Source organism: Fringilla coelebs (genome assembly GCF_963513975.1).
Source record: "Fringilla coelebs genome assembly, chromosome: 14".
Classification (NCBI taxonomy): Eukaryota; Metazoa; Chordata; class Aves; order Passeriformes; family Fringillidae; genus Fringilla; species Fringilla coelebs.
Window position 1 is genome coordinate 6,609,582 of NC_140040.1, and position 22,898 is coordinate 6,632,479.

General features: G+C 51.2%; 4 protein-coding genes across 7 annotated transcripts in view; 2 read left to right on the forward strand and 2 right to left on the reverse strand.

Moving 5' to 3' along the window:
- Positions 1-1,481: 1,481 nt before the first annotated feature.
- Positions 1,482-3,774, reverse strand: PLLP (plasmolipin; the record flags this gene model as incomplete). The annotated part of the gene is made up of 4 exons (XM_084215167.1): positions 1,482-1,595; positions 1,672-1,791; positions 2,167-2,340; positions 3,661-3,774. 4 exons carry the CDS (start codon positions 3,772-3,774, stop codon positions 1,482-1,484), a joined length of 522 nt encoding a protein of 173 aa, XP_084071293.1.
- A 2,182-nt stretch (positions 3,775-5,956) lies between these two features.
- On the reverse strand, positions 5,957-8,787 carry THAP11 (THAP domain containing 11; the record flags this gene model as incomplete). The annotated part of the gene is made up of 1 exon (XM_084215004.1): positions 5,957-8,787. One exon carries the CDS (start codon positions 8,785-8,787, stop codon positions 8,056-8,058), a length of 732 nt encoding a protein of 243 aa, XP_084071130.1. The 3' UTR covers positions 5,957-8,055.
- On the forward strand, positions 8,624-20,498 carry CENPT (centromere protein T; the record flags this gene model as incomplete). 3 transcript variants are annotated; one of them, XM_084215002.1, is made up of 14 exons in its annotated part: positions 8,624-8,762; positions 9,646-9,772; positions 10,299-10,392; positions 10,564-10,697; positions 11,502-11,535; positions 12,715-12,857; positions 13,325-13,753; positions 14,390-14,587; positions 15,838-16,014; positions 16,338-16,541; positions 17,195-17,282; positions 18,540-18,704; positions 19,429-19,533; positions 20,140-20,498. In XM_084215002.1, 13 exons carry the CDS (start codon positions 9,748-9,750, stop codon positions 20,261-20,263), a joined length of 1,920 nt encoding a protein of 639 aa, XP_084071128.1. In that variant the 3' UTR covers positions 20,264-20,498. The 3 variants fall into 3 exon arrangements, with proteins under 3 accessions (XP_084071128.1, XP_084071126.1, XP_084071127.1); XM_084215001.1 differs by lacking the exon at positions 8,624-8,762 and adding an exon at positions 9,005-9,115; XM_084215000.1 differs by lacking the exons at positions 8,624-8,762; positions 14,390-14,587 and adding an exon at positions 8,786-9,115.
- Positions 20,499-22,591: 2,093 nt separating this feature from the next.
- The window catches only part of RANBP10 (RAN binding protein 10), a 59,193-nt gene continuing 58,886 nt past the window's right edge, over positions 22,592-22,898 (forward strand). For both annotated transcript variants that reach the window (XM_084214900.1, XM_084214901.1), the window contains exon 1: positions 22,592-22,831. In XM_084214900.1, coding sequence (XP_084071026.1) covers positions 22,627-22,831 — 205 coding nt within the window. In that variant the 5' untranslated portion in view covers positions 22,592-22,626. The remainder of the gene's footprint in view (positions 22,832-22,898) is intronic.

The following is a 22,898-nucleotide window of genomic DNA, read 5'->3' on the forward strand; positions in this document are numbered from 1 at the left end:
AAATGCTAACTAAATTAATTTGGAACCTGTCAGAGTTTGGAAGGCTGAGACCTGTGTCCTTTATCAGTGTTTGTAAATAAATTTTCTGTCTAGATTTTGGAATTCAATAGTGACCTCCCATGTTAATTTTTATTAATTTTATTGATTTTATTTTCTTACTGTTCCTGTTATATATATATATATATATATATATATGTCTATATATTCATAACTGTGGAAATTTGACCCTTGATTTACTCACTGACAACCAAATAAAGGCAGATCTGTCATGGGCCAATGCCATGTGTCCAGTTCCTTTTCAGTTCTCACCTTCCATCACTGCAGTTCCTTTTCCTGATCCTGCCTCTGCAGACAACCTGGTAAAACTTTTCCCCTGCAGAGCATGCAGTATGATTTGCAGTGCAGCTCACCATGCACCAGCTTTGGAACTCACTAAATCTATTTTTACTACACTGTACAAGGAGGGTGTGAAAGGAAAAGCTGCTCTGCATGGCTGGGCATCACTTCTTGTTCTGACAAACACCCCAAAGGTGAATTTGTGGTCTGCAGCACGGGGGAGCAGTGTGGTTCTTCCCTCTCCTGAGGCCCTGATCCTGCCTGTGTTCCAGAGCTTTTGCAGACTTGATTGTAATTTCTGAAAATGACCTGCAGCTAATGGGCAAAATTGACTTGCTGGTCAATTAGGTGAACTCAGGAGTGTGTGGTGCTGAGCCAGGAAGAGGGAGTGATCAAAGCCTTGGCACCTCATTTGTGTTCTTGTGGTCTTGGCTGCACACTGAGCGTGTGTGTGCATAAAGCAATGAGAGGTGAACCCCGTGGCCTTTTTCCTTCCATAGCCCACATGGGCTAAAACCCACATGGAGGGGGAAGGAACAGCCACCTCTGCAGTGACATCTCTGCTGTCCCCACCATGCTGTGTGTGCTGCTTCCTCACATGATAAGTTTTCTCATGACAGACTCCAGTGCTGGATTGAGGAATGTTTTTATTTAAAGCATAAAATTTCTATTCAAAGTGTTAGAAATCAATACAAGAGCAGTTATGACTGCTTCCCTTGCTTCGTTTCTCATCTTCCAGCTCTGTCACTGTTTCTGCACCCCGTTAATTGCATTACACTGTAGCTGTGAATGAGCAGAGAGGAGAGCCTGGGCTTGGGTTAGTTTTAGTATTGCACTGTGCCAAACTGGCTGAGCCCCCTGAGTGGAGCTGCTCTGGTGAGGATCCAGATGAGCCCAGGGATGAGCAGGAGCTGCAGCCCCAGCGAGTCCGTGTCCCCCGTGGCGATGCCGTGGGGTCGTGCTGTGGGCGCGTCAGCTGGGAGCATCATCAGAAACCACAGGGCAGCGTCCACGTCAGCCAGTGCTGACCACTGCTGCCAGCACAGGCTGGTCCCAGAACGAGCCCTGGTGGCACACGAGGCTCCAAGCCTGGCACAAGCCGGTGCAGGGTGGCCCCAGGGTGGCCGGGCTTTGCCGCCCACTCCTCACGCGTGGTCGGTCACTTGGCTGGTGGCCGCGTTGCTGCCGAGCCCTTTCCAGGCGCGGAAGCTGAAGAAGGTGCTGACCCCGTAGGTGATCATCGTGACACAGGCAAAGAACTGGAAGAGGAGCACATCCCACATGTGAGCACGGGGGCTGCCCAGCCCTCGGCCCTCCCCTCCCGCCGGTACTCACGGAGGCGGCGGCTCGCCGGTTGTAGTCCCACTGCCGCCAGGACGTCGGCTGCACGGCGGCCGCGCACGTCACGAAGGCGGTGATGTACAGCACGGTGGCCACGGCGTTGCAGATCATCAGCTGGGGAACCAAGAGGAGCTCGTGAGGTCTGAGCTCAGAGTCGGGCATGCTGGGGCGAGGCAGCAGCAAAAGGCTCAGGTTCACATTCCTCCCCATTCCCCAGGAGAACACATTAGATGCTCCCCAGGTTGTGCTGGGAGGTTTCTGGATGACACCACAACTGCAGCAGTTGGTGGCTGTAACTTTCTGGATTGACACAGGATTTTCTGGTTTGAGCATTTTCTAAGCAATTCAAGGGCAGAATGAAACAATGCCACTGTGCAAAGTGCAGGGGACTTGGTTCCATCGGCCCAGAAGAGACTGAAACCTTCCCAGACTATCTTTCCAAGATGTTTCCCTCTTGGGATCCCCCCTCACTCCCTCTCAGCTACGCACCACGAGGGGCCAGGGGACCATGTAGAACTTCTGATGAAGCTGCAGGAGGTAAGTCACCAAGAAAAGGAGTGTTAGTATCCAGAAGAAGAGGGACACGAACATCACCCAGCCGTATGCCGCGTGCAGGTGGTACGTTGTGGCGGCGACGAGAGACCACACCAGTAAACCGAGCACCTGCGGGGTGAGAAGGGGAACCTGTTCAGGGGCTGTTTCCTGCAGGGGGAGCACAGAACATCGCCCACAAGCCCAGGCACAGCAGCACCGGCAGCAGTTGGGTTCCCCTCACTCCAGGAAGGCAGCGGCACACTCGGCAGGAGAAGGGCTCCTTGGAAAGCCGCGGTGCCCCTCTGTAAGCCCGCACCGCCCATTGTCATGCAAGAAACACAACAGCCTTTGTCCTGCCCGCGTCCAACGCCCTGGTGCTCGGCTGCCCGACAATGCCTCCTTGTCCGTCACATCCATTTCTAACACTCGTGATCACAAAATATGTGCTGGGGAGAAACATGCAGAGGGGGCTCCTGCAGGAGTGGGAGGCGGCACGCGTGAGCTGCCCCGCTCTGGCTGCTGCCGGGGGAAAGCAGGGGGAAAGTTTAACGGCGTGGCCCGAGCAAGGGGCTGCAGAGGTGGGAGCAGCTGCAGAGCTGAAAGGTCTCGGCTGCTGGTCTTGTTTCCATCTCTCTTTCCTGGCGCTCCTACAAAGCACCCCCAGCAGCATCCTGCCCAGCCCCTTCCTTGGGCTTTTGTCTCCATGCCACCACCAGCTCAGCCGTGCCCAGGGGCTGGAATGTGGAGCCAGGAGCCAGGTCTGTGCCCGCTGTTTCACAGCGGCTGCTCAGGGCACATCCCACAACGCTGCCCCGAGAGAACAGGGTCCCAGGCGGCGGGGCAGCACCGTGGGCAGGTCACAAGTGGCCCAGTAGGCAGCTGAACACCCACCCCCGTGCGTTCATGTGGCACCGCGGTCCCGGGGAGAGCTTTGTGGTTGCCTCCGATGCTGAAGCAGTGGACAGTGATGCTGCTGGTCGATTTGAGGGTGCAAGGACCCTTGGGCTCCTCTGAGAGCAGCCGCCAAAACCTGGGAGGACAACCTGGAGAGCTGAGAGTGTTCCAGAGAGCGTGAGAGCCTCACGGGCACCCCCAGCACAGCTCTCCTGGAGTCACTGGGCTTCCCACAGCCCCGACCCATCGGCTGTGCCCTGCGGAGATACCCGCACGGATCAGCCCGCGCCTGGCACTGGGAGCCACCCGGCACTGAGTGGAGTTACAGCCGGCAAGGGGTGTGAGGACAAGAATCCGAATTTTCCTCTGGCTTTACAGAGTGAAGGGGAAGAGTGGAGGCTGCACTGTCTTAGGGCTGGGGATTACCCCGGGCTAGACAGCGGAGATGCGGTCGGAGTGGCTGCCCAAGAGAGCCCGGGCTGCTTCCAAGTGAAGAAAAGCACCCAAGTGGGTGATGCCCTCCCCCCTCCGCCGCGCCCCCTCCCCGGTACTCACGGCCTGGGCGCACATCAGCCCCCCGAGCGGCGAGATCAGGAAGGAGCCGTCCAGGGCCGGGGGGGAGCCCGGGGAGGCGCTCCGGGCTCTCGCGGCGCCGGGCAGCCCCGCCATGCCGCACACCGGCCCCGGGACGGCCCCGGCACGGCCCCTCCGCGGGCGGGGCGCGGGTGGCTCCGGGGCGGCCGGGCTGAGCCCCGCGGCTGCCCCCGCCCCGCCGCCCCCGGGCATGCGGCGGAGCCTCCGCCCGGCGCCGCGCTGCGCTCCCGGTGTGTCGCCGTGTCCCCGTACCGGGGTACCGCCGACAAAGGGTGGCCCCCACGGTGACAGCCGCCGCTCCCCGTATCCTGGCGATGCTCGGCTGGAGCAGCCCGAGGCATCGGAACCTTCCGAGCAGCCGTGTCCTGCTCGGTGCTCACCGGGGACATTTGGTGGCCTCCGGCGCATCCTGGTGCCTGACGTTGCTCCTCTGCGGGGAACTGGAGACAAGCGTCTCCTTGTTAAATCCTGGAATAATTTGGGTTGGAAATGATTTTAAGGCGCCTCGTTCCAACCTTCTGCCATGGAGGGACACATTCCACTAGGCCAGGTTGCTCCAAGCCCTTGGACTTGCTCCAACGTGGCCGTCACTTCCAGTGACGGGGCAGCCGCAGCTTCTCTGGGCAATCTGCGTTGAGCCTCATCAGCCTCCACTCCGGGAGATTCCTGTCAGCCCGCATCTCGGGCTGGTCCGGGTCACTCTGGGTGGCAGCAGGACCCTCTGGACTCTCAGGCACTGCTCCCAGTTTAGTGTCATGTGCCCAGGGCGCCCCGGGCCCCATCACGCCGGTCGTTAATGCAGCCCGTGGCTCAGGGCTGGGCCCGGGGCTGTCCCGGGCTGTCCCGGCGGTGACCAGACACGGCGGCTCGGCTGGGATCTGGGATGGGACACGGCGGCAGGGGGACGCGTACGGCAGGTCTGGATGGCCGAGCGGTCTAAGGCGCTGCGTTCAGGTCGCAGTCTCCCCTGGAGGCGTGGGTTCGAATCCCACTTCTGACAGCTACTTTTGCTCCGCCCGCGGGCGCTTTTAGCTGGGGAAGATGGACGGGAGCGTGGATGGAAAAAAAAAAAAAAAGCGAAAACTGACCGAAATGGCGCAATTAAAGGCAATTTACTAATTAATTACAGGGGAGCGTAACGCAAAAACGTACGAGCTGTCAGAAGTGGGATTCGAACCCACGCCTCCAGGGGAGACTGCGACCTGAACGCAGCGCCTTAGACCGCTCGGCCATCCTGACACCGCTGGGCGGCCCGTGCGGCCCGTGCTACAGTTGAGGGCGTTGTGCGATCGTCCCGTGAGCTCCGTCTCACCGCGGGCTGGGACACCGCCCTGGGGAGCTTCTTCCAAAGCCCGACCACCCTCTGCGTGAAGAACCTTTTGCTAACATCCAGCCTAAACCTCCCCTGGCGCAGCTTCAGCCGTTCCCCCAGGTTCTATCACTGGTCACAGACAGCAGCGATCAGCGTTGCCCCTCTGCTGCCTCTCCTGAGGGAGCTGCAGCCCACCATGAGCTCTGCCCTCAGTATCCTTCTTTCCAGGCTGAACAAACCACTCCTCACAGGGCTTCCCCTCTAGATCCTGCACCATGCTCACGGCCTCCTTTGGATCCTCTGTTACAGCCTTAGATACTTCTTGTACTGTGGTGCCCAAATCTGCTCCCAGAACTCGAGGTGAGGCTGCACCAGCACAGAGCGGAGTGGGACCATCACCTCCCTATCCTGCAACTGCACTTAACATTCCCAGTTCAACCCAAAAATGTGATGGCTGAGGCACAGCTGAAATTTTTTGCTGCATACATTTGCTCGAGACTAATAGCTCTAAAGCAATCTGAAACCAGGAACTCTGGCAAGTGGAATTACAAGTTCTAAGAGCACATGCAGACTCTTCCCTGCACTAGGCTGGTTCATGGGAGGCCATGCCCTCTCCTTCCTCTGCCAGGCATTAGACAGGAGAGTCATGCTGGGGGAAGCCTGGTTCCCTGCTCAAATCCCTCCAGGTTGCACAGAGAGAACCCTGTGACCGATGGCTCATCAAAATGGCTACACCTCTGCACAGGTAGGTGTGTGGTACACTGAACTGACCTCAAACTCCTCCTCCTCACCCTACATGAATGTAAAGATATTCCTGCTGTTCCAGCTGTGGAACTGACAATGAAAAAAAAGATCTTACAAAAGAAAAAACAAAGCTACACCCACAATGTTTCATATATATAGATATATAAAATAGATATATAAACCACAAGGAGACAGGAAACGTAAGAAAACAAAATATACTTTATTAAAATTAAGCATGTTAGCACCTCAGTGTAACCTGGAGAAGTCAAACAGTCCAGCAGGTAACCAGCCCAGCAAGGCCAAATGGCTGAACATCCTGAAGTGCATCCTGATGGTAGAAAAAGTACCATGACTGCCAGGACATGCACGCTCTGAACAAGCTCAGATGCACAACCAGCCTCGTTTGCAAGGAGGGATGTTGTGCTGCCTACTGTCTTGATGGGAGCATCTAGAGCTGCTGGACCAACCACATATGTTAGATCCCATGGCGGAGCAGGTATCTGCTTGTCCCACAAAAGAAACCAAAAACAAACCCAAAACAACAAGCCAAACCAACCAAACGAAAAAATTGCTGCTAACTCGACTCGCAGAAAAATCAGTATAGCACAGAGCTGGAGAGCTACATATCAGATTGGAGAATAAATTAAACTGAAGTAACAGCAAGGACTTAGTACATGGATAGACATGTAGCATCCTTACAGATGACCATCCAACTTGGCACACACATTAATAAAAAATGACCATGCATCACATAGCAGGCTGTGACAACTTGGAGCTGAACTGGCTTCAGGATCTACAGAGAAACCTCCGGCTACAAAACCCCACGGTGCCCTTTTGTTCCGTTGTATACAGTGTTGAAGCTGATGGTTGTAAAGCTACATTAGCCAGTGTTACAAAGATTACATAATTTCAAACTAAAGATACTTTTTACATTTAGAAAATACCTCTATAAAATTTAGTAAAAGTGACATCCCAATCTACTGAGCACAATGCACTCCGGTTCCAGAAGGATCTCACAGAGCCAGGGAACACCTGGGAATTCTTCCCTCCAAGGTGAATATGGGCACACTGTGGTGAAGTGCCCTTTGTTCTCAACATCCATCGTCATTGCCCATTGCCACAGGGCCATGCTGGGGCACCACACACTCCCCTTCTCCTCCTCCTCCTCTTCCTCCTCCAAACTGCTGAGGGATGTGTTCCACCAGCCAGACTGGAAGTGCATAACCAAGCCAAACCCGTGGCTTTGCTACCCTCACTCCACCCTCTTTCTAGCCAACGCTGATTTGGTTTCCTGTTGCAGAAAGTGAAGGGACTGATGCTGGCTAGAAACAGAAAGTACACAACCATTCCACATAGATTTGTTACAATACTCGTAAATCTTGGTTTAGAACACACAAGCAGGTTTTAGTATGGTCTTGCCTAATGTACAGATTATTAGTCATGCCAACTAGTTTAGGATTAGACAGGAAAGGTTTGCAACCACTGCAGGTAAAGTCACTTCTGTTTCATCCTGGTTTTTGGAACGAAAGCCAAGGATTAAAATTCCAATGTGTTACAAAGCCTCCATTTCATTAGAGGGAGTCTTAAGCCAATGAGATAAACTACAGCTGTTAAGTGTCACCGTGTTCTTTGTACCAGCCTGTAATCCTTACTGGTGTCGAGAGCATGGAGACATCTGTAACCAATTCACACACGCTGCAGAGAAAGCAGAAACTACACGGTACAAGAACACTCTTTAATCTGGGGGTTCTGTCACGCTAGGAACAGCAGTCTTTTATGGCATCAGTAATTTACTGAAGAAACACATCACCCTGAGAGGGTTTCTAAAGCTTTCCTCCACTGAGCGAGGCTGAACGCGACATCACCGGCCATCCTGTGATGGGGACAGCGCCCACGGCAGTCGGACACGCCTTCTCCAGGGTAGTGTTGCTGTTACCTCACTTGACACAGAGCGAGTTTATTTGCTGAAAACTGATACCCTACGTCCACTTAGTGACGACTCGGGTCCCATCCACGCTACGGGCAGCGCGTTCCGACACCGCACACAGCGGGTTTGATGGGCCCGGCGTGAGGTGACACCGGAGACAACGTCGGGGCGATAACGGCGCCGGGCACCGAGCTGGTCCAGTCCAGGCAGGGGAATCCGATGGCCTTGCCCGGCCGGGGGCTGCTGTGGCGTGGGCTGAGCCGGGCACGGAGGGGCCGCGGTCCATCCCATCTCTGCCGTGCCCGGCACCGCACCGAGGGCGGCGGAGGCTCCGGGACGGAGAGCCCCGCGCCGGGCCGGGCGCGGGCAGCGCTCAGAGGCCGTGGCGCTTGCGGGTGCCGGCGCTGGCGGCGTGGAGCAGCCGGTCCTTCTCGCGGATCTCCTCGCGGAGCTGGGCCTCGGCCAGGCGCAGGCGGCGGATGCTGCCCTTCATCTCCTTCATCTTCACCTCCAGCAGCGCGATGATGTCGCGCTGCTCATTCAGCTTCCTCAGCAGCTCCTCCGACGTGGTGCCCGACGACAGCGAGTACGAGTGATCGGGGGGGCCGCCCTCCACCGGGCTCTCCTCCCCCGCCGCCGCCGCCGCCGGTACCGGCACCGGCAGCCGCACGGGGCTGGGCCCGATGGTGGCGGCGGCCCCGAGCTCCACCTGCACCGTCAGGTCGATGGGCTTCACGTCCTCGGCCGCGCCCCCTGCAGGGGCCTCGGCGGCGGCCGCGGGGCCCTGCGGGGCGGCGGCGGCGGCGGCGGCGGGGCGGGGGCGCCGGGCCCGCTGAGCCTTGCGCTCGTTGACGCCGCGCAGCGGGAAGATGGTGGGGACCCGCACCAGGTAGGACTTGCGGCCGCCCTGGAAGTGCTCGCTGCAGACGCGGTGGCCCGTGGTGGGCTGGAAGGTGCTGAAGCAGCCGCTGACGCCCGCCCGGGAGACGTTCTTGAGCCAGAGGCGCCGCAGCTCCTCGTCCTTGGGGAAGGTGTAGAAGTGCAGCGCCTTGTCGCGGTGCGAGTTGTTGTAGCAGCCCGGTACGCAGCAGGTGAAGCCCGGCATGGCCTCGCGGGGCGGGGGGACACCCGCGGCGAGCGGGGCGAGGGGCCCCGCCGAACTACAGCTCCCACAAGGCCCGCGCGGCCTCTCGCCGCCGCCGCCGCCGCCGCCCCGGAACTACGCGGACCACAATGCACCGCGCCACCGGCGGAACTACCCGCCCCACACTGCGCCGCGGCCCCTCCCGGCGCGCGCGCGCGTCTCGCGAGAGGCGGCGGGAGGCGGCGGGAGCCGTTGGGCCGTTACTGGGCCCGCCATGGCTGACGGGCGGTCCCGGGCCCGGCGCAGCGGCCTCCGGCGCAGCGGCCACAACGCGCGGGTGGCGGCACAGGTGCCCCGAGGGGTCTGCAAGGGCGGGCGGGAGGGGAGGAAGAAAAGAAAGAAGGGAGGAAAGGAGAGTCGCTGTTGGGATCGACCGTCCCGCGGGACTCGCCCGGTGCCGTCCGCCCGGTCGCTCTCGGTTTGAGACAGCAGCGAGGCCTCTGAAGCAGGAACGGAGGCCGCTCCCTCACCCTTGTTCGCCTTTAATCGTGGAAAATGGGCCGAAAGCCCTGACTGTGGCTCTCGGCGGGTTTAGGTCGCGGCTGTGCTCTGAGGCCACTCAGGATTTCGTCCGCAGGAGAGTTTTATGCTGGAACCCCCCTGGATGATTCCCCAGGATGAATTGTCTCCCGTCCACACGGGAAGTGTCACCGTTGTCAAAAAGCCAACACGCACAATTTCTCTTTGGAATTTGGGAAAAGTTTCTTACCAGCTTGCTTAGCTTGTTATTAGAACATGGGTGGTGGATGCTTTTGATGTTGAGGCCTTTAATAATGAAAATACTAGCTTTGAATTGCTTGTCTCTTGATTTCCCTCTAGACTGGATTGAGTGTAGAAAATAAAAGTAAATCTGTCAGAAGCACCTTGGCAAAGCAGAGACTGGGAGTCTTCCCTGATCTCAGAAATGGCACACCACGGCTTATGCTCAAGAGAGTCATGCAGAACCGTAAGTGTTTTTTTTTCAGGAGAATTGGGAACAGAAAAACAATGGGTTTGGAAAGTTAAGAAAACAGAGGTGTTCTTGGTGGCCCATTATCCTTTCCCTGTAACACGAAACAGAAATCAGATTGTTGTGTGACTGATTTATGTAACAGAGGAATCACTGCAGGGCACCTGAATGCAGGATGCAGCTGTCTGAGAGACCAGGCCTTGCACTGGTGAAATCAGAGCTTTGAAGATCCCCTTCAAAATCCTCTTCACTTTGTCTTCTTATCCTGGTGACTGAGCACATAATCCTGGTGCAGCCTTTGTAGGACCAGCTGAGAGTTATTCTGCTGCAGTGCAGGGAACCCCCGTGCTGCCCCCTGTCACCACTGGCTTTGTCACTGCCAGCCTTCCTAGGAGCAGAACCCAAACAGTTTTCACTAGGTCTTTATTTTAACCTGCTGTAAATGTTATTTACAGCCTGTATTGTAGATGTGACAGCCTGCTGTATTGAATTGAGGAAAGGAAATGTTCTGGTTTGTTGGCAGAGCCCCAAGTTTCACCACTGGCACCCCAGATATCTAACCATGAAGACACAGAAGAAGCTCATTCAGAAATCCCATCTAAAAGGGTTTCCAGCATGTAAGTAGGGGTTTCTTATAATTTACACTTCTATTACAGTATTATTATAGCTGCAGTTTTTGTGGTGGGATTGGGGAGCAGGACTTGTCTACTTGTGTTTCAGTGATCTGAATTGCATCTTGTCAGGTAGGATTATCAGAAATGCCTCTCCAGCTTGGTTTGTTTTGCTAGGGGGGAACTGCAGCTGCCAGATGTTGCTCCTGAGGACACATCTATCACTGTGTTCCACATGAAAAAGAAGAGAAGGAAATTCAGCATTTCTGAATTTGAGAAGGCAGCAGAGAGACGACTTCCCCAGTACCAAGGTAAGGCTGCAGTCAAGAATTGCCTTGCTCAGTGCTGCATTTGCTGTCAGCTGGTTCTCACCTGCTCAGCTCAGTGGTCAGGAGCTGCCCAGTTGGGCAGTTGGAGGTTTGGAATCCAGAGTGCAATATCTCTTGCAAAGGGAAAAATGGAGAAAGTAAAAGCCCCCATCCTATCAAATTTAAAATAAACCTTTTTAAGCCAAGTTCTAGGCTCTGCCACAACTGTATATAATTTCCTCACTACTTTTGCAACTTGGTGCTTTTTGAGTTTTGAAGTGTCTCCAGAGGAACCCTGTCTTTTTCTCAGTTCCAGAAACTTTAAAATACAAGCAGCTGCATACTTTCCACTGCAGTTATATAAAATAATGATAAAGTTCTTTGTGAGCAGAACAGGTTTGAGTTCCAGTTTCATCAAGAGTCTGTGGAATAGTTACCTGTGTTTCTAAAACTCCAGATGCGTTTGGATTGGGTTGCTGAAGGGTGGTTGTGACCAAGACCTAACATCTTGTTATCAGTGTAATAAAATTAAATTATTAAATCTGAGGGTATGTGCCATGTTGAAGTTTCATTAACTATTTTCTTACCCTTTCAGAAATTGCTTTTTACATTTCTAATATACAATTCTGAAATGTAGACAAGAAATAGTAAAATGACCCCATTACCTAATTCTGTTTGCACCAAAGTGGTGATGTTTGAGGATTGTAGCGTGGCTGGCTCTGAAGAGAGGAAGACCTGTTGGGTTGTTCCTGTAGCCTGTTGTGTAAAGGGCAATTTCTCAGCTAATGTGCCATCCACTTTTTCTAGCTCGGTCAGCGTTGGACAGCACAGTTATGGCTCGGTGAGTTTAACCTAAAATGTCTTAAGTTGTGTGTGTCCTGACTGTGATCACATCTGAAGGGGTGAGGAGCAGTGCAGATGCCTGGGTGCTCATGTTCAAGACCTGTGTTAGTGTTAACAATAACACAGGCATCTGCCCCTCTGCTGACGGGATTTGAAAGTGTTGCACCACACACCTTTCGATTTTCAGAAATTGTGGCTCTGCACTGTATGCCTGGGCTGGTCTAGCTTGGATTGCTACTATTGCTCCTCTTTTTACCTGCTTGGATCATTCCTTTTTTCCTTTTGTTCTCATGCTTCCAGCAGTAAATCAGTACACAATATACCTTAGAACATTCTGTAAATCAGTACACAATATACTTTAGAATATTATTCCTGCCTGTTCATAGTTTTATCGCATCAATTGCATCTGTGCAGTATTTTCTGGACTTTAAAAGCTTTTTAGTGAGTCAAATAACTTAATTTCTGCTGTTGTCTGTGTACTTTGCAAATGACCCTGGCCAAAATCAGCACATTACTTCGGCTTTCTCACTGCAGCCCTTGCCTGGGGTGCTACACAAGATGACAAGATGCTTTTTGGGGCTGCATTCTGTACTTTGAACCCTCTGAAGCCCCTTTTTAGTTGGCTTGCCTGGAGAGAGGGACAGTAGGTCAATTGAGCATGATCAGTCTTCAGGGTGCAAAACACCTGCAGTGAGAAATGTTTCCTATGCTTTAGGGTGTTGCTATCAGCTCTCTCTTAAACCAGTCACAGTGTGTTGGTAACTGTACTTTGCTGAGAGTATTGATAATAAGTAGGTTCTTAAACTTACTGGGAAGTCCTCCTACCACCCCATTGTCATTTAGGGTGTATCTTTATTCTGAAACATTTTTTTTCCTTTTTATTTTTTGTTATTTTAAGATTTTTTTAAATTCTTGACCCTTCTGTCAGCTGTAGTGTTGCAGTGTCTGAGGGAGGCTTTAAAACAGTCTGCTTCCTGATCTCTGTCGTACATATCTTGATGCTGGGTGATAGTATGACAATAAACAATTCATTTAAAGACTGACATATAACCTTCAAGGGGTTTTGTGGAAATTTCTCCTAGTTCTGCAAACTGTATCACTGTTAGTGCCATCATATCTGTATTCTGAGGGGGAAAGTGGGGTGTGTGATTTTGACAATTTCCCTTTCTTTTTACAGGTCCCTTCGTATGTCTGTGGGTTCCTTGCTGGCCCCAGACACCGTTGAAAAGAGGGGCTTGCTCCGGAGGCCCAAAACCCGCAAGGCTGTTGACATGCAAGCCTTTGAAGGCGGAGTGGAACAGAACATGCTGAAGAACAAAGGTTTCTTTAGTGGTGTTATTTCTCTTTTGGGAGACAGGGCCTTACGTTAAAAGGGCTTTTAGAAGCATTGACTGAAGCATGGTCTGTATTTTAGAATTTAAAATTTACTAACACATTGACAGAAATAGAGTGGGATTTGGGAGGCAAGATTAGAATGAGGTTCTGCCTCGGCAGTTCCTTTGATTCTATGCAGTTAAATGTGTACTTTGCCCAGTTTGGTCATTTAAACCACAGGAATTTTTGGGGATCATCTTCATCTGTGGGTACTGAGGTCTCTATTGTTTGGTAGGGAGAGTTGTGGGCACAGAAGTGGGGGTCATACAGTGTCAGTGTTTGATCTGTTGAGGAGGAGTAAAATTTGGTTGAATGACTTAAATCGTAAATTACAGAAGTCCTGGTAGTATAGGGTGTCTCTATGACCTTGAACAGTTTTTCACACAAAATTGGTTTTAAAACTTTCTCAACAGGACAGAATGATCTTGTGGACTCTCAATCTGCATCTGGGATTCGAACAAGCATGCTGACCAGTGATGCAGAAATGATGATGAATAGTACAGAGCTCTTTGTTCAGCCCCAGCTGGATGAAGAGAGCCAAAATAAATCGTCTGCTGTTGAACCCCAGCTGTCAGATTCAAGAACTTCAGCACAGAGGAGCCTGATTTCTGATGCAGATCAAGAGGAAGCAAGGCTGGAGGGCCTGGTATCCAGTGTGAACACAAACCAGGGAAGGACCCAAAGATACTCCAAGAGCTCAAGCCTTGATGATGAGCATGTTGACCGAATGACTCATGTATCCCCAGAAACCCCTGCAAAACAGGGAGAAGAAAAGCAAGATCACTCCCAGCAGAGTAACCCAATGGCACAGATTTCTTTTACTGAAGAAGAGGTGGTTTGCAGTGAGTACTATGGGTTAAGGCTTAACAGGTGTTATCTGAACTCACAGAGTGGTTGAGGTAGAAAGGGACCTCAAGGTTACTTTCTCCTGCCTTGTCCTGGCTGTGTAAGCGGGAGCACATTTTTCTCATACTGTTTGGACCAGGCAAAAATTGTTTTGAAAGGACAAGGGAAAAATGAACAGAAAAAGGTTAGTTGCTCAGAAACTCCAATGCTTTCTGAGCAAAAAAATGTCCATTTTTAGGACAAAGGGAAAGATGATGCAGAGTGTGGAGGATGTGGAGTAGGAGACTGGATCCAATGAGGGGAAGAGGACGGGGAGTGAGCCGATCTTTTAAGATGCTGGAGTTAGTGAGGCAATGTCAGATTTTAATGGTGACAGAGTTCTGCTCTACCACAGGAGGCTGCTGGTGGTGTTGCTCCTCAGTGTCAACTGAAAAACAGTTGCAAAGATTTTTCCAACTGGTTCCTAAGATTCAATGCCAGCTCTCTAAACTTCTTGAAGTACACACAAGTGTTTCTTGTGTGTCTTCTTCTCCCTCCTTGGTTGGTTTTTTATTTACCAGGAGAGTTCATTTCTGCATTTCTGAAAGAAAATTCAGAAAGCTACCTGGAGACACATTAATGATCTGTTCTAGGTGTTTATAGCTGGAACTCCTCTCTGCCCTCCAAAAGTTCAAGTGCATATTTGGGATCCCCAGTCACTCTAAATGTTTCCTGCACGTATTTGAGACAAGTTGTGTCCCATATAATCGAAGACCTAGAAATAAGTGATACAGAAGAAGAGATGATTAATACAGAGAATGGAGTGGAACAGGAAAAGATTTTCCAAGAGGGTAAGAAGTACTTTCATTGTAGAAAGGGAATGGAATATAATTTGATTTAAACAGAGGTTTTCAGGTGACTTGTAAAATAAAACTTATTTTACTCAGATTAAAATAAGGCTTAATTGTACAGTAGATGCTGAAAATAATTTAATTCAAGACATGCCAGAAATACTTGGTCATTTCCAGACAAGCTCTCTAAAAGTGGGCTGTCACTGGAAGTGGAATCAAGGTTCATGTGTTTTGGCAGATCTGTACTACTGCTCAGCTTCCCATAGGAAAGGTGAAGAGCACTCATCTGGGTAATCTAAGCTAGTTAATATTTCACTTCATTTTAGCCCCTGTGTTGATGTAGACAGCCCAATATTCTGGTTAGTGAAATTGATAGAACTGATTTTTACACTACCTTTAGCCAGATGTCCCTGTGCCCTTCACTTGGGCTTGGGGGTCCCAAGGCCTTGCCACACTTGTACCTTTCAGTGTGAAAACTCCCAGCTGCTGGAGAGGATGGTAAAAGTGCAGTTTGACAGCATTTGGTTCTGGACTCAGCCAAGATTTCCAAGCCCTTCAGTGAGTGACAGCATTGTCATGTGTGTCATGATGTCAGTGTGCCCAGTGTCAAAGCAATTACCTGTGTGGGTTTCTGCATAACTGAGCTACATAGTAACAGTAACATAGTAACATATATGTGGACTATATATGTAGTATAAAGGAAAAAGGAATACTTAAGTAGTCAGTAGCTCAAGTTTTTAAACACAAGCAAGTCATGTGTCTGTATTATTTCTCATCCTGCTTGCAAGAGGCTTGTCCTGGATGATTAAAACCACTCTAGGCTTTCTTCTCTCTACAATGGAATATATCTGTTACAAAATTGTTGATTCAGAAAAATGGAGGAAATGAGGAGAAGAATCTGAGCACAAACTCCAGGTATTGTTAGATTTAAAGGAAAAGAAATTGGTCTTTTACACAATCACCAAAATTGAAAATGGGCATAAAGATGGCAGATCTGGAGGAGCTCTGCTTACTGTAAGTAAAATTCCTTCATTGGGATCTGATGGGCCCCTAATTAGGTGGCTGTGGAGCAAACACAGGAAAAGTTGGGCATTTCTTGGCTGTGAAGGGAACTGCATCTGCTTTTTTTATTTACAGCTTATGGCTGAGTTTATTTATCCAAATAAATTGCAGTGGTGGTTGAACTGTGTGCTGGTGGTTGGTTGGGGTTTTTTTGTAGGTGAGATGCATGATAGAATTTCTTATTTTAGCTGCAGAACATGGTGCAAGTGCTGGATATCCTGAACATTTGGAGAAGAAACTGGCTGAAAAAGCAGAATTGCAGATAACTGTGGGACATGCCAGCAGGGGTGAAACAGAAATGGCTCCTTCAGCAGGAGAGGAAGTAGAGGAAGGCAGTCCTGGAGCCCATGGCTCTCCCAGAGCTGGTGAGGACACCTCTAATGCTGGCAGCTCTCTGTAATGCCAGAGTGCTCTCATGCTGCATGACTGGCATCAGTGCTGAGAGACACTTAACTTCCTTTGTTTTCTAGAAGCTGGGCTAATTACTGGGGAAATTTCAAGCTGATTTTGTCATTTTAAGCTGGAAGACTGCATTTTATTTAAAGGAAACCAAAATTTTACTGGCAGTAGTGTTTAGAAATGTATAGTTAACAGCAGGTATCTTCGATTAAAAATTACTAGTGGAAGTTCCAGAATCAGGCAAAGATATTTGTTTCAGTGCTTTATTTTTTCTGTTTTGGAAATCTAGAACGTGAGATTAGCAGAGGCATTGGAGCTGAAAGTCTGGGCAGGCAGTCTCATGCCTTTTCCTCATTTGAAAAACCTGAGATGGCTCCATTAAATGAAACTGATGAACCAGGAGATGAACTACAGGACCAGGCTATGATGCTAAATTTGGATAGTTCAGTGGAAGAGCCTGCTGAGGATGAGGCTGAACAGCCTGCAAGTCAAGGTAAGGAATCTGCCCAGCATTTCTGTTAACATTGTTCTCTTTCCTGCTCCCACTTGTTAAGAAGTGAAGAAGTTCAAGAGTGAAGTTAAAGACAATGCAGATTAGACTTGGAGGAAACTGCTATAGGTTCATAGCAGAGAACAGGTGAGATGCTGATAACAGGAGCCTTGCCTGGAGGGAGTTATGAAAGTCTGCAAACAGGGAGAAGTTTATAGTCTGGCCCTTGTAATGTGACTCTGCAGCTCAGCTTGTCCCTTTGTTCAGGAGAATTTGCCAGTGGCTTAGCAAGATGACAGAGGTAACTTCTAGACTTTGAAGTTCTCTCTAGTTAAAAAGGATGCAGCTTTGTGGCAACCTGAGTGAGTCCAGCCATCAGCCACTGCAGCCTGGTCCTGAGTGTGTGTCCCTGCAGCTTGGCCAGCCAGCTGGGCCAGCACGGGGGGCCCAAGGGGAGCCACCAGCCTGTGTGACAGGAGCTGTGGGGAGTGGCACTGCAGCAGCCAGCAGCTGTGCTGGCTCAGGGTGCTGTGGGGCACAGCCAGAGCACAGGCATGTGGGGATGTGGGCATCTGGGTTTCTGTCTGCTGTGGCAGCACTGCCTGCTCCAGGAGTTGTGGAAAGACACTTCAGTTCCTCCAGTACTTTTTTCCCAGAGGTTTCCATGAAGACTCCCGTGTTTGTCCGAGCTCCAGCCCACAACCTCCTGCTGTCAGCAAAACCTGCAAAACCTGCTGCTCCCAGGTAAGCCTAAGCTATGTCCAGCCTGGCAGAGGTAGGGCTGGGGGCAGAGCAGAGCCTGGCTTTGGCAGCTGCCACAGAGTGTGAGCAGTGCTGAAGTCTGAGTGAATGTCAGTGCTCTTCCAGAGCAGTCTGATGCCTTAAGGCTTTCCAATGAATGTTCTTGTAATATTTTCTTGTGCTAAAGGCCAAAACTTCTCCTAGGAGAATTTCAATTGGTAAGCCACTCTGGAGCCATAGACTCCAGTAAGGGATGCAGAGGCCTTTGCAAAAGAGAGGGAATTACAGATGGCAAGACACTGATCACCTTGAATGACATACTTGTATTGACTGCAGAAGCCTAAAGCTGTGTGCAGTTGCCATGTACTGTATAAAATGAAGCTCTCTTAGAGGCAGAAAGTGAACCTGTCCTCTGCATTACTCCAGATTAGTTAACACTTGCACCCTCTTGACTAGAAATTTGGTTTCATCAGAAGCACTAGCAGGGAGTCCTAGGGAACAGGAGGAATCTTCTAGCCCATGACTTTAGAGCTTTGTCTATTAAAGCAATAAACAAGAGGACAAAATTCTTTTGCCCACATATGGGTGGACTGGAGAGAGTCAGGTGATCCACACACCCTCTCTGGTGTTTTGCATGCGTTAGCCTGAGATTATGGTTTTTTTTCTGTTGTTTTCCAATTATGTTCTGACTGAATCCATGGGTTTCACTTAACTCTTCCATATTACAATTTTTCCTATTTTAGAATGGAAGACAATTGTAATTTCCTTTAGGACTTACAGTCTTGTTTAATGGGGGAGGGGGAAACCCTACAACCCACAAAAGAAGCCCCCATTAAAGTTCTTAATAGTGTAGAAGGATTCCCTGCAGAGCAGCTTCCCCTGTCCACAGATGCAGAGGTGACCTGTGGTGCCTCAAACTTTGTGCACTACTGTAAAGGGAATACTGCAGGGATGCAGTGGAAACTGCAGTCATGTATTGCAGAGAACTCCAGTTTGCTAGCAGTGTGTTACATGAGCACTCTGGAATCAAGGCAACTTGTGCCTGGATTGCTTCTCTCAAGGCCATGATGCCACATGAACTGGTTGCAAACTGCCCTGTGTGGCCGTGAGAGTTTTGAAGAATTGGGAGGGAGAAAGAATGAAGAGCTCAAGGTAGTTCTTATCCCTTCCAGTTCAGCTTAGGGTTTCTCCAAACTCAGCCTGGTGTTCTCTGCCTCTCCCTTGTTCATTCAATGTGTGAATTTTCAATTTTCCTCAAAGGTCTCCCCTGCAGCTGCTGCAGCCTAAGACAGTTCCAAAGAGATTGGGAACATCCCAAAAGAAACCACGGGAGCCTCAAGTACCAAGAAGTTTGATAAAAGAGATATTCAGACATTTTGCTAAAATGCCTGTAACCAGAGATGCATTCCAGATCGTTGAAAAATGGTACGTAGCAACAAACTTCTCTTTCCATTATTTTTATTGTTGAGGTTTTTTTCTTTCTTTTCTCCCCTGAAGTAATAAACCTGTTGGGAGGGCTGCTAGCAAGCTAACAGCTCTCTTCAGCTGGAAAGAAGCTTGAGAGGCCTGATAAAAATAAGCAGAAATGTGCCAAGTGCTGTGTGTTGCCATGTGGGCATCTGATTGTGGCTGCCTTTCAGGAGCATCTGGGTTTTGTCCCAACAAATTGTAGCAGTCAGAGTCTTGTCTTTATCAATTTCCATAAGCAGGATGGCTCTGGACAATGGCCATCATGCTGGGCAGAGGCTGTGCTGTGTTCCATTGGATTTCAGGTCTCTCAGCTCTTTGCACCCTTAGACCTTGGTACCTTCATGAGTAAAGTCTGTGTATTGTTTGAACACTGTCACTGCAGCAGCCAGTATCTGGCCCTCAGTGCTGATTTTGCTGTCACTGGTGTCAGCCCCTGCTCCTGCAGGTGTGAGAAGTTCTGGTTCTGGTTGTGCAGCTGTTTCACAGCTGTCTTGGCAGTGAAGTTTCAGGGAGCCTGAGCTGAGAAGCCAAGCTTTGTTTGTGGGCTGGAGAGTTTCTTCTCCCCCAGATTTCCCTGGCCGGCTGTGACCTGCACAAGGAGCAGCTCTGGTGCAGCCTGCCCTGCAGAAGGGGGTGAGGAGCTGGTGTTCACACAGTCTGCTTTGATTTCCCCCCTCAGCTCTGAGCGATACTTCAAGCAGCTGAGCAATGATCTGGAAGCTTACAGCCACCATGCAGGGAGGAAGACAGTGGAGGTAGCTGACCTGGAAGTCCTCATGAGAAGGTAATGGAAGGGTTATTACTATTCTGCAGTAGTGTTTGGTGGTGCTTTGATGGCCCAGTAACACCTGGTTGTTGCCAGAATGTGCCACCAGCAGTGTTTGCATAGTAAGTGTGGGATCTGGGATTTACTCTGTGTGAGGCCACTTCTGCCATAGCCTACCCAGCTGGCAAATGCCAACCACCTCTTGAGTTGTGACTGTAAAAAAATATAAGTACTGAGCTATTTCCTTCTGTCACATCATTCTGTGCACATCTTCAAAGGGTAGAATTTATCCCATGGTAGGTGGATTGTGAATTTAAAAAACAATGAGCCTCTGCTTTGGTCCTGATCAATACGATGAATATCCCCATGGTAAACAGTGGGAAGCTGCTCTGCAGGACCCCTCTGGGTCTGTCTGCTCTGCTGTGTGGGCAGTCCTGCATTGCACCATGAACAGGAACTCAGAGGCTGCCTGCAAACACAAGTCTGGAGCTGTTTGTCACAAGCAGTCAGAGCATTTCAGCTCTTAAATGCAGAAACATCACTGCAAGAAAGCTTTACTCTGCTATTGAGTGGAAACACATTTCACTAACAGCTCTTGTTTCTGTGCTCTCTCTCTGGCCCAAGGCAGGGGCTGGTGACAGACAAGGTGCCTCTGACGGTGCTGATAGAGCATTACCTCCCCCTCGAGTACCGCAAGCTCCTGATCCCCGTGGCAGCGAGTGGAAACAGAGTGATCCCCTGCAAGTGAAGGTGCAGGGCTGGCCCCTGGGCTGGGATGGGTGTTCATGTCCCTGCTCCAGGTGGTGCTTTTCCACACATACCCAGTCAGGCAGCTGCTGCTGGATGTTCTCCTGAGGGGGGGCAGCTTGTGCTGCGGCCACCACACCACCCTGCTGGGTCTCACCAGCCTTTGTTACGAGTAATTTACTATCCATATTTTTATATGTTACCTTTGAATACTTGTACAGCTCTGATAAATAAAATGTTACATGTATTTTTTTGTGATGCCAATGCTGCTTATATCAGTGAGCTGAGAGGCTCCTGCATTGTGGTGTTCAAATTGTTCCTAGCAGGCATTTGGCTGTGTGGGTGCTCTTCATGCCAGCCATGGTGCCCCTTTGTTTTCCACTGGTGTTCCTCTACAGGCTGCTTGGAAGAGCTGGTCTGTGCTGTGCTCCTCACACAGGGAAACAAAGCAAAACTTTTGTGTGTGGTTGTACTGCTTCCAGGGAACCTAAACCACACTAGGAATGAGATCTGAGACAGCAAAGGGTGCCAGGGAGTGTGACTTTGTAGGATAGTTCAGAAGTTGGAAAGAATAATGCCTGTCACTCGTACCAGTTTCAGAGGGGTGGAGATGGATTCTGGACTTCCTCTTCAGTTCCTTCTGGGCAGTCAGTGTGGCACGAGTTGTTTCTCCCCATCTGAGGCTGTCCTAAATCCTGCTGCAAGTGTGGATCCTCGTCCCCTCTGGATTATGCTGTGTATGCAGTACAGCCTCCTCAAACCACAGCCACGTGGCACAATTCGTAGGGACTCCTGGAAATCCAACCCAGCTCTTGGCAGCAGAGCTGGAAGTTAAACAGGTTCTGAACAACACTGAAGGACACAATGGCCAGTACAGTTAAAATCTCTTCAGCAGGCAGTGCCATTCCAAATGGCAGGCATTTTTCAAGGATTTTTGCAAAACACAATTCCATTAATACAACAAAGAGCATTTTTTGCTGATACAGTGTGACTGAAATGTTGGAAAGAGAAGAGTCCTTTGAGAAGCTCTGCTGGGAGCAGTGCCTGCATGTCCTGCATGGATGGGATTCCCTTCTCCAGTGCGTGTCAGAGTTCACTTTCTTCTCAGCAGGAGGTGCAGCTTCCCCAGGGGAGGAATAGGAATGGAAGGAGGCAGTGCTTTGCACCTGCTGCCTGTCGCATGTTGGGCTGACACTGGCTTTGGATGTTCTTGGGAATTCTTAACTCACTGGAGCCTTTTCCTTAGGCTGGGTGTGTTCCAAACAGTTGATACCTGTTTGCCAGTCCGGAGCCTCAGAGGCTGGATATTTGGTATCAAACTGGCTCCTACAGATATCTAAATATCTATAACTATGGATGTAGTCTAAATACATAACTATATAGATATTTTCTCAAGGAAGGGGAGATCGTTCTGCCAAGAGCACCTTGTCTCAGACCTGTAACTTCAGTTGCAGACCAAGAGAATGCAGCTCTTGCCTTAAGTAGGTCCCCAGTTGCTCTGACAGTCATGGCTTTGGAATGATGACAAGGGCCTGTTTATTGCCATGGAGACATGGAAAAAGGATGGAAACATGGAATTAGGTGTGTCATACACGGAAGAATGAGCTCATACTCGAAGTCTGCTCAAGGATCTTGTTTTTCTTCCTGCTGGCTGTGGCTTCACAGTAGTAGTTCAGTTTTTGTAGTGTACTTTCATATATATATATATATATATATATAAATACATACAAAGACTGTCTAGCCATATGGATCCAGCTGGGAAGCAAAGGATCCTTTGTGAGCTGCAGGGCTCAGCCGGGGGGTCCCTCGAGCCCTGGCAGCGGGAGCCGCCGCTTGTCCCGGTGTCCGGGCTTTGCTCTGTTCGTTCCTCAGCCCGCTCCGCCATGGCGCGCGCGCTCCGTTTACCCATCGCCATGGCAACGGCCACGCCCGCAGGACCCCCTCGCGCGCCGCCGTAGCTGCCCACGCAGCGCCTGACGCGCGGGCGCCGCGCGGCGGCCGAAACCGGCCCGTGAGCGGAGGCGGCCGGCGGGCGCCTGCAAGCGCTGGGCGGCCCTTGGGCTCCGTGCTGACGCGGAGCACGCTGGGAGTGGGAGTCTCGCACCCTACAGCACTGAGGGGAGCAGAGCGGAACGGGGACACGGTTCCCAGCGTGCCGCGCGCCGAGGGGGGGAACGGGGCTTTGCACGCTCCGCCTCTCGGGAGTTGTAGTCTCGGCGAGAGACAGGGACGGACGGACCGGAGTGACGAGGACTGCGCTTCCCGTCGGGCGGCGCGGCCCCATTGTGGGCACGCTCGCAGCCCATTGGCTGCCGGCCGCGGCCGGGCCTCGCTCCCCGCCCGCTGACACAAAGCGGGTCCAAGATGGCGGAGGCGGGCGCGGGGAGCCCGCACGGCGGGGACGCGGCGCCGCCGGGGCCGCCCGAGGAGCAGGAGCTGAGCCGACGCCTCCGTCGCCTCTACCCCGCCGTCAACCAGGACGAGACGCCGTTGCCGCGCTCCTGGAGCCCCAAGGACAAGTACAACTACATCGGCCTCTCGCAAGGCAACCTGCGCGTCCACTACAAAGGTGCCGGGCTGGGGCGGCAGCGCCGGGTTCGGCCTCGGCCCGGAGCGGGACGGTCCCGGCGTGGCCC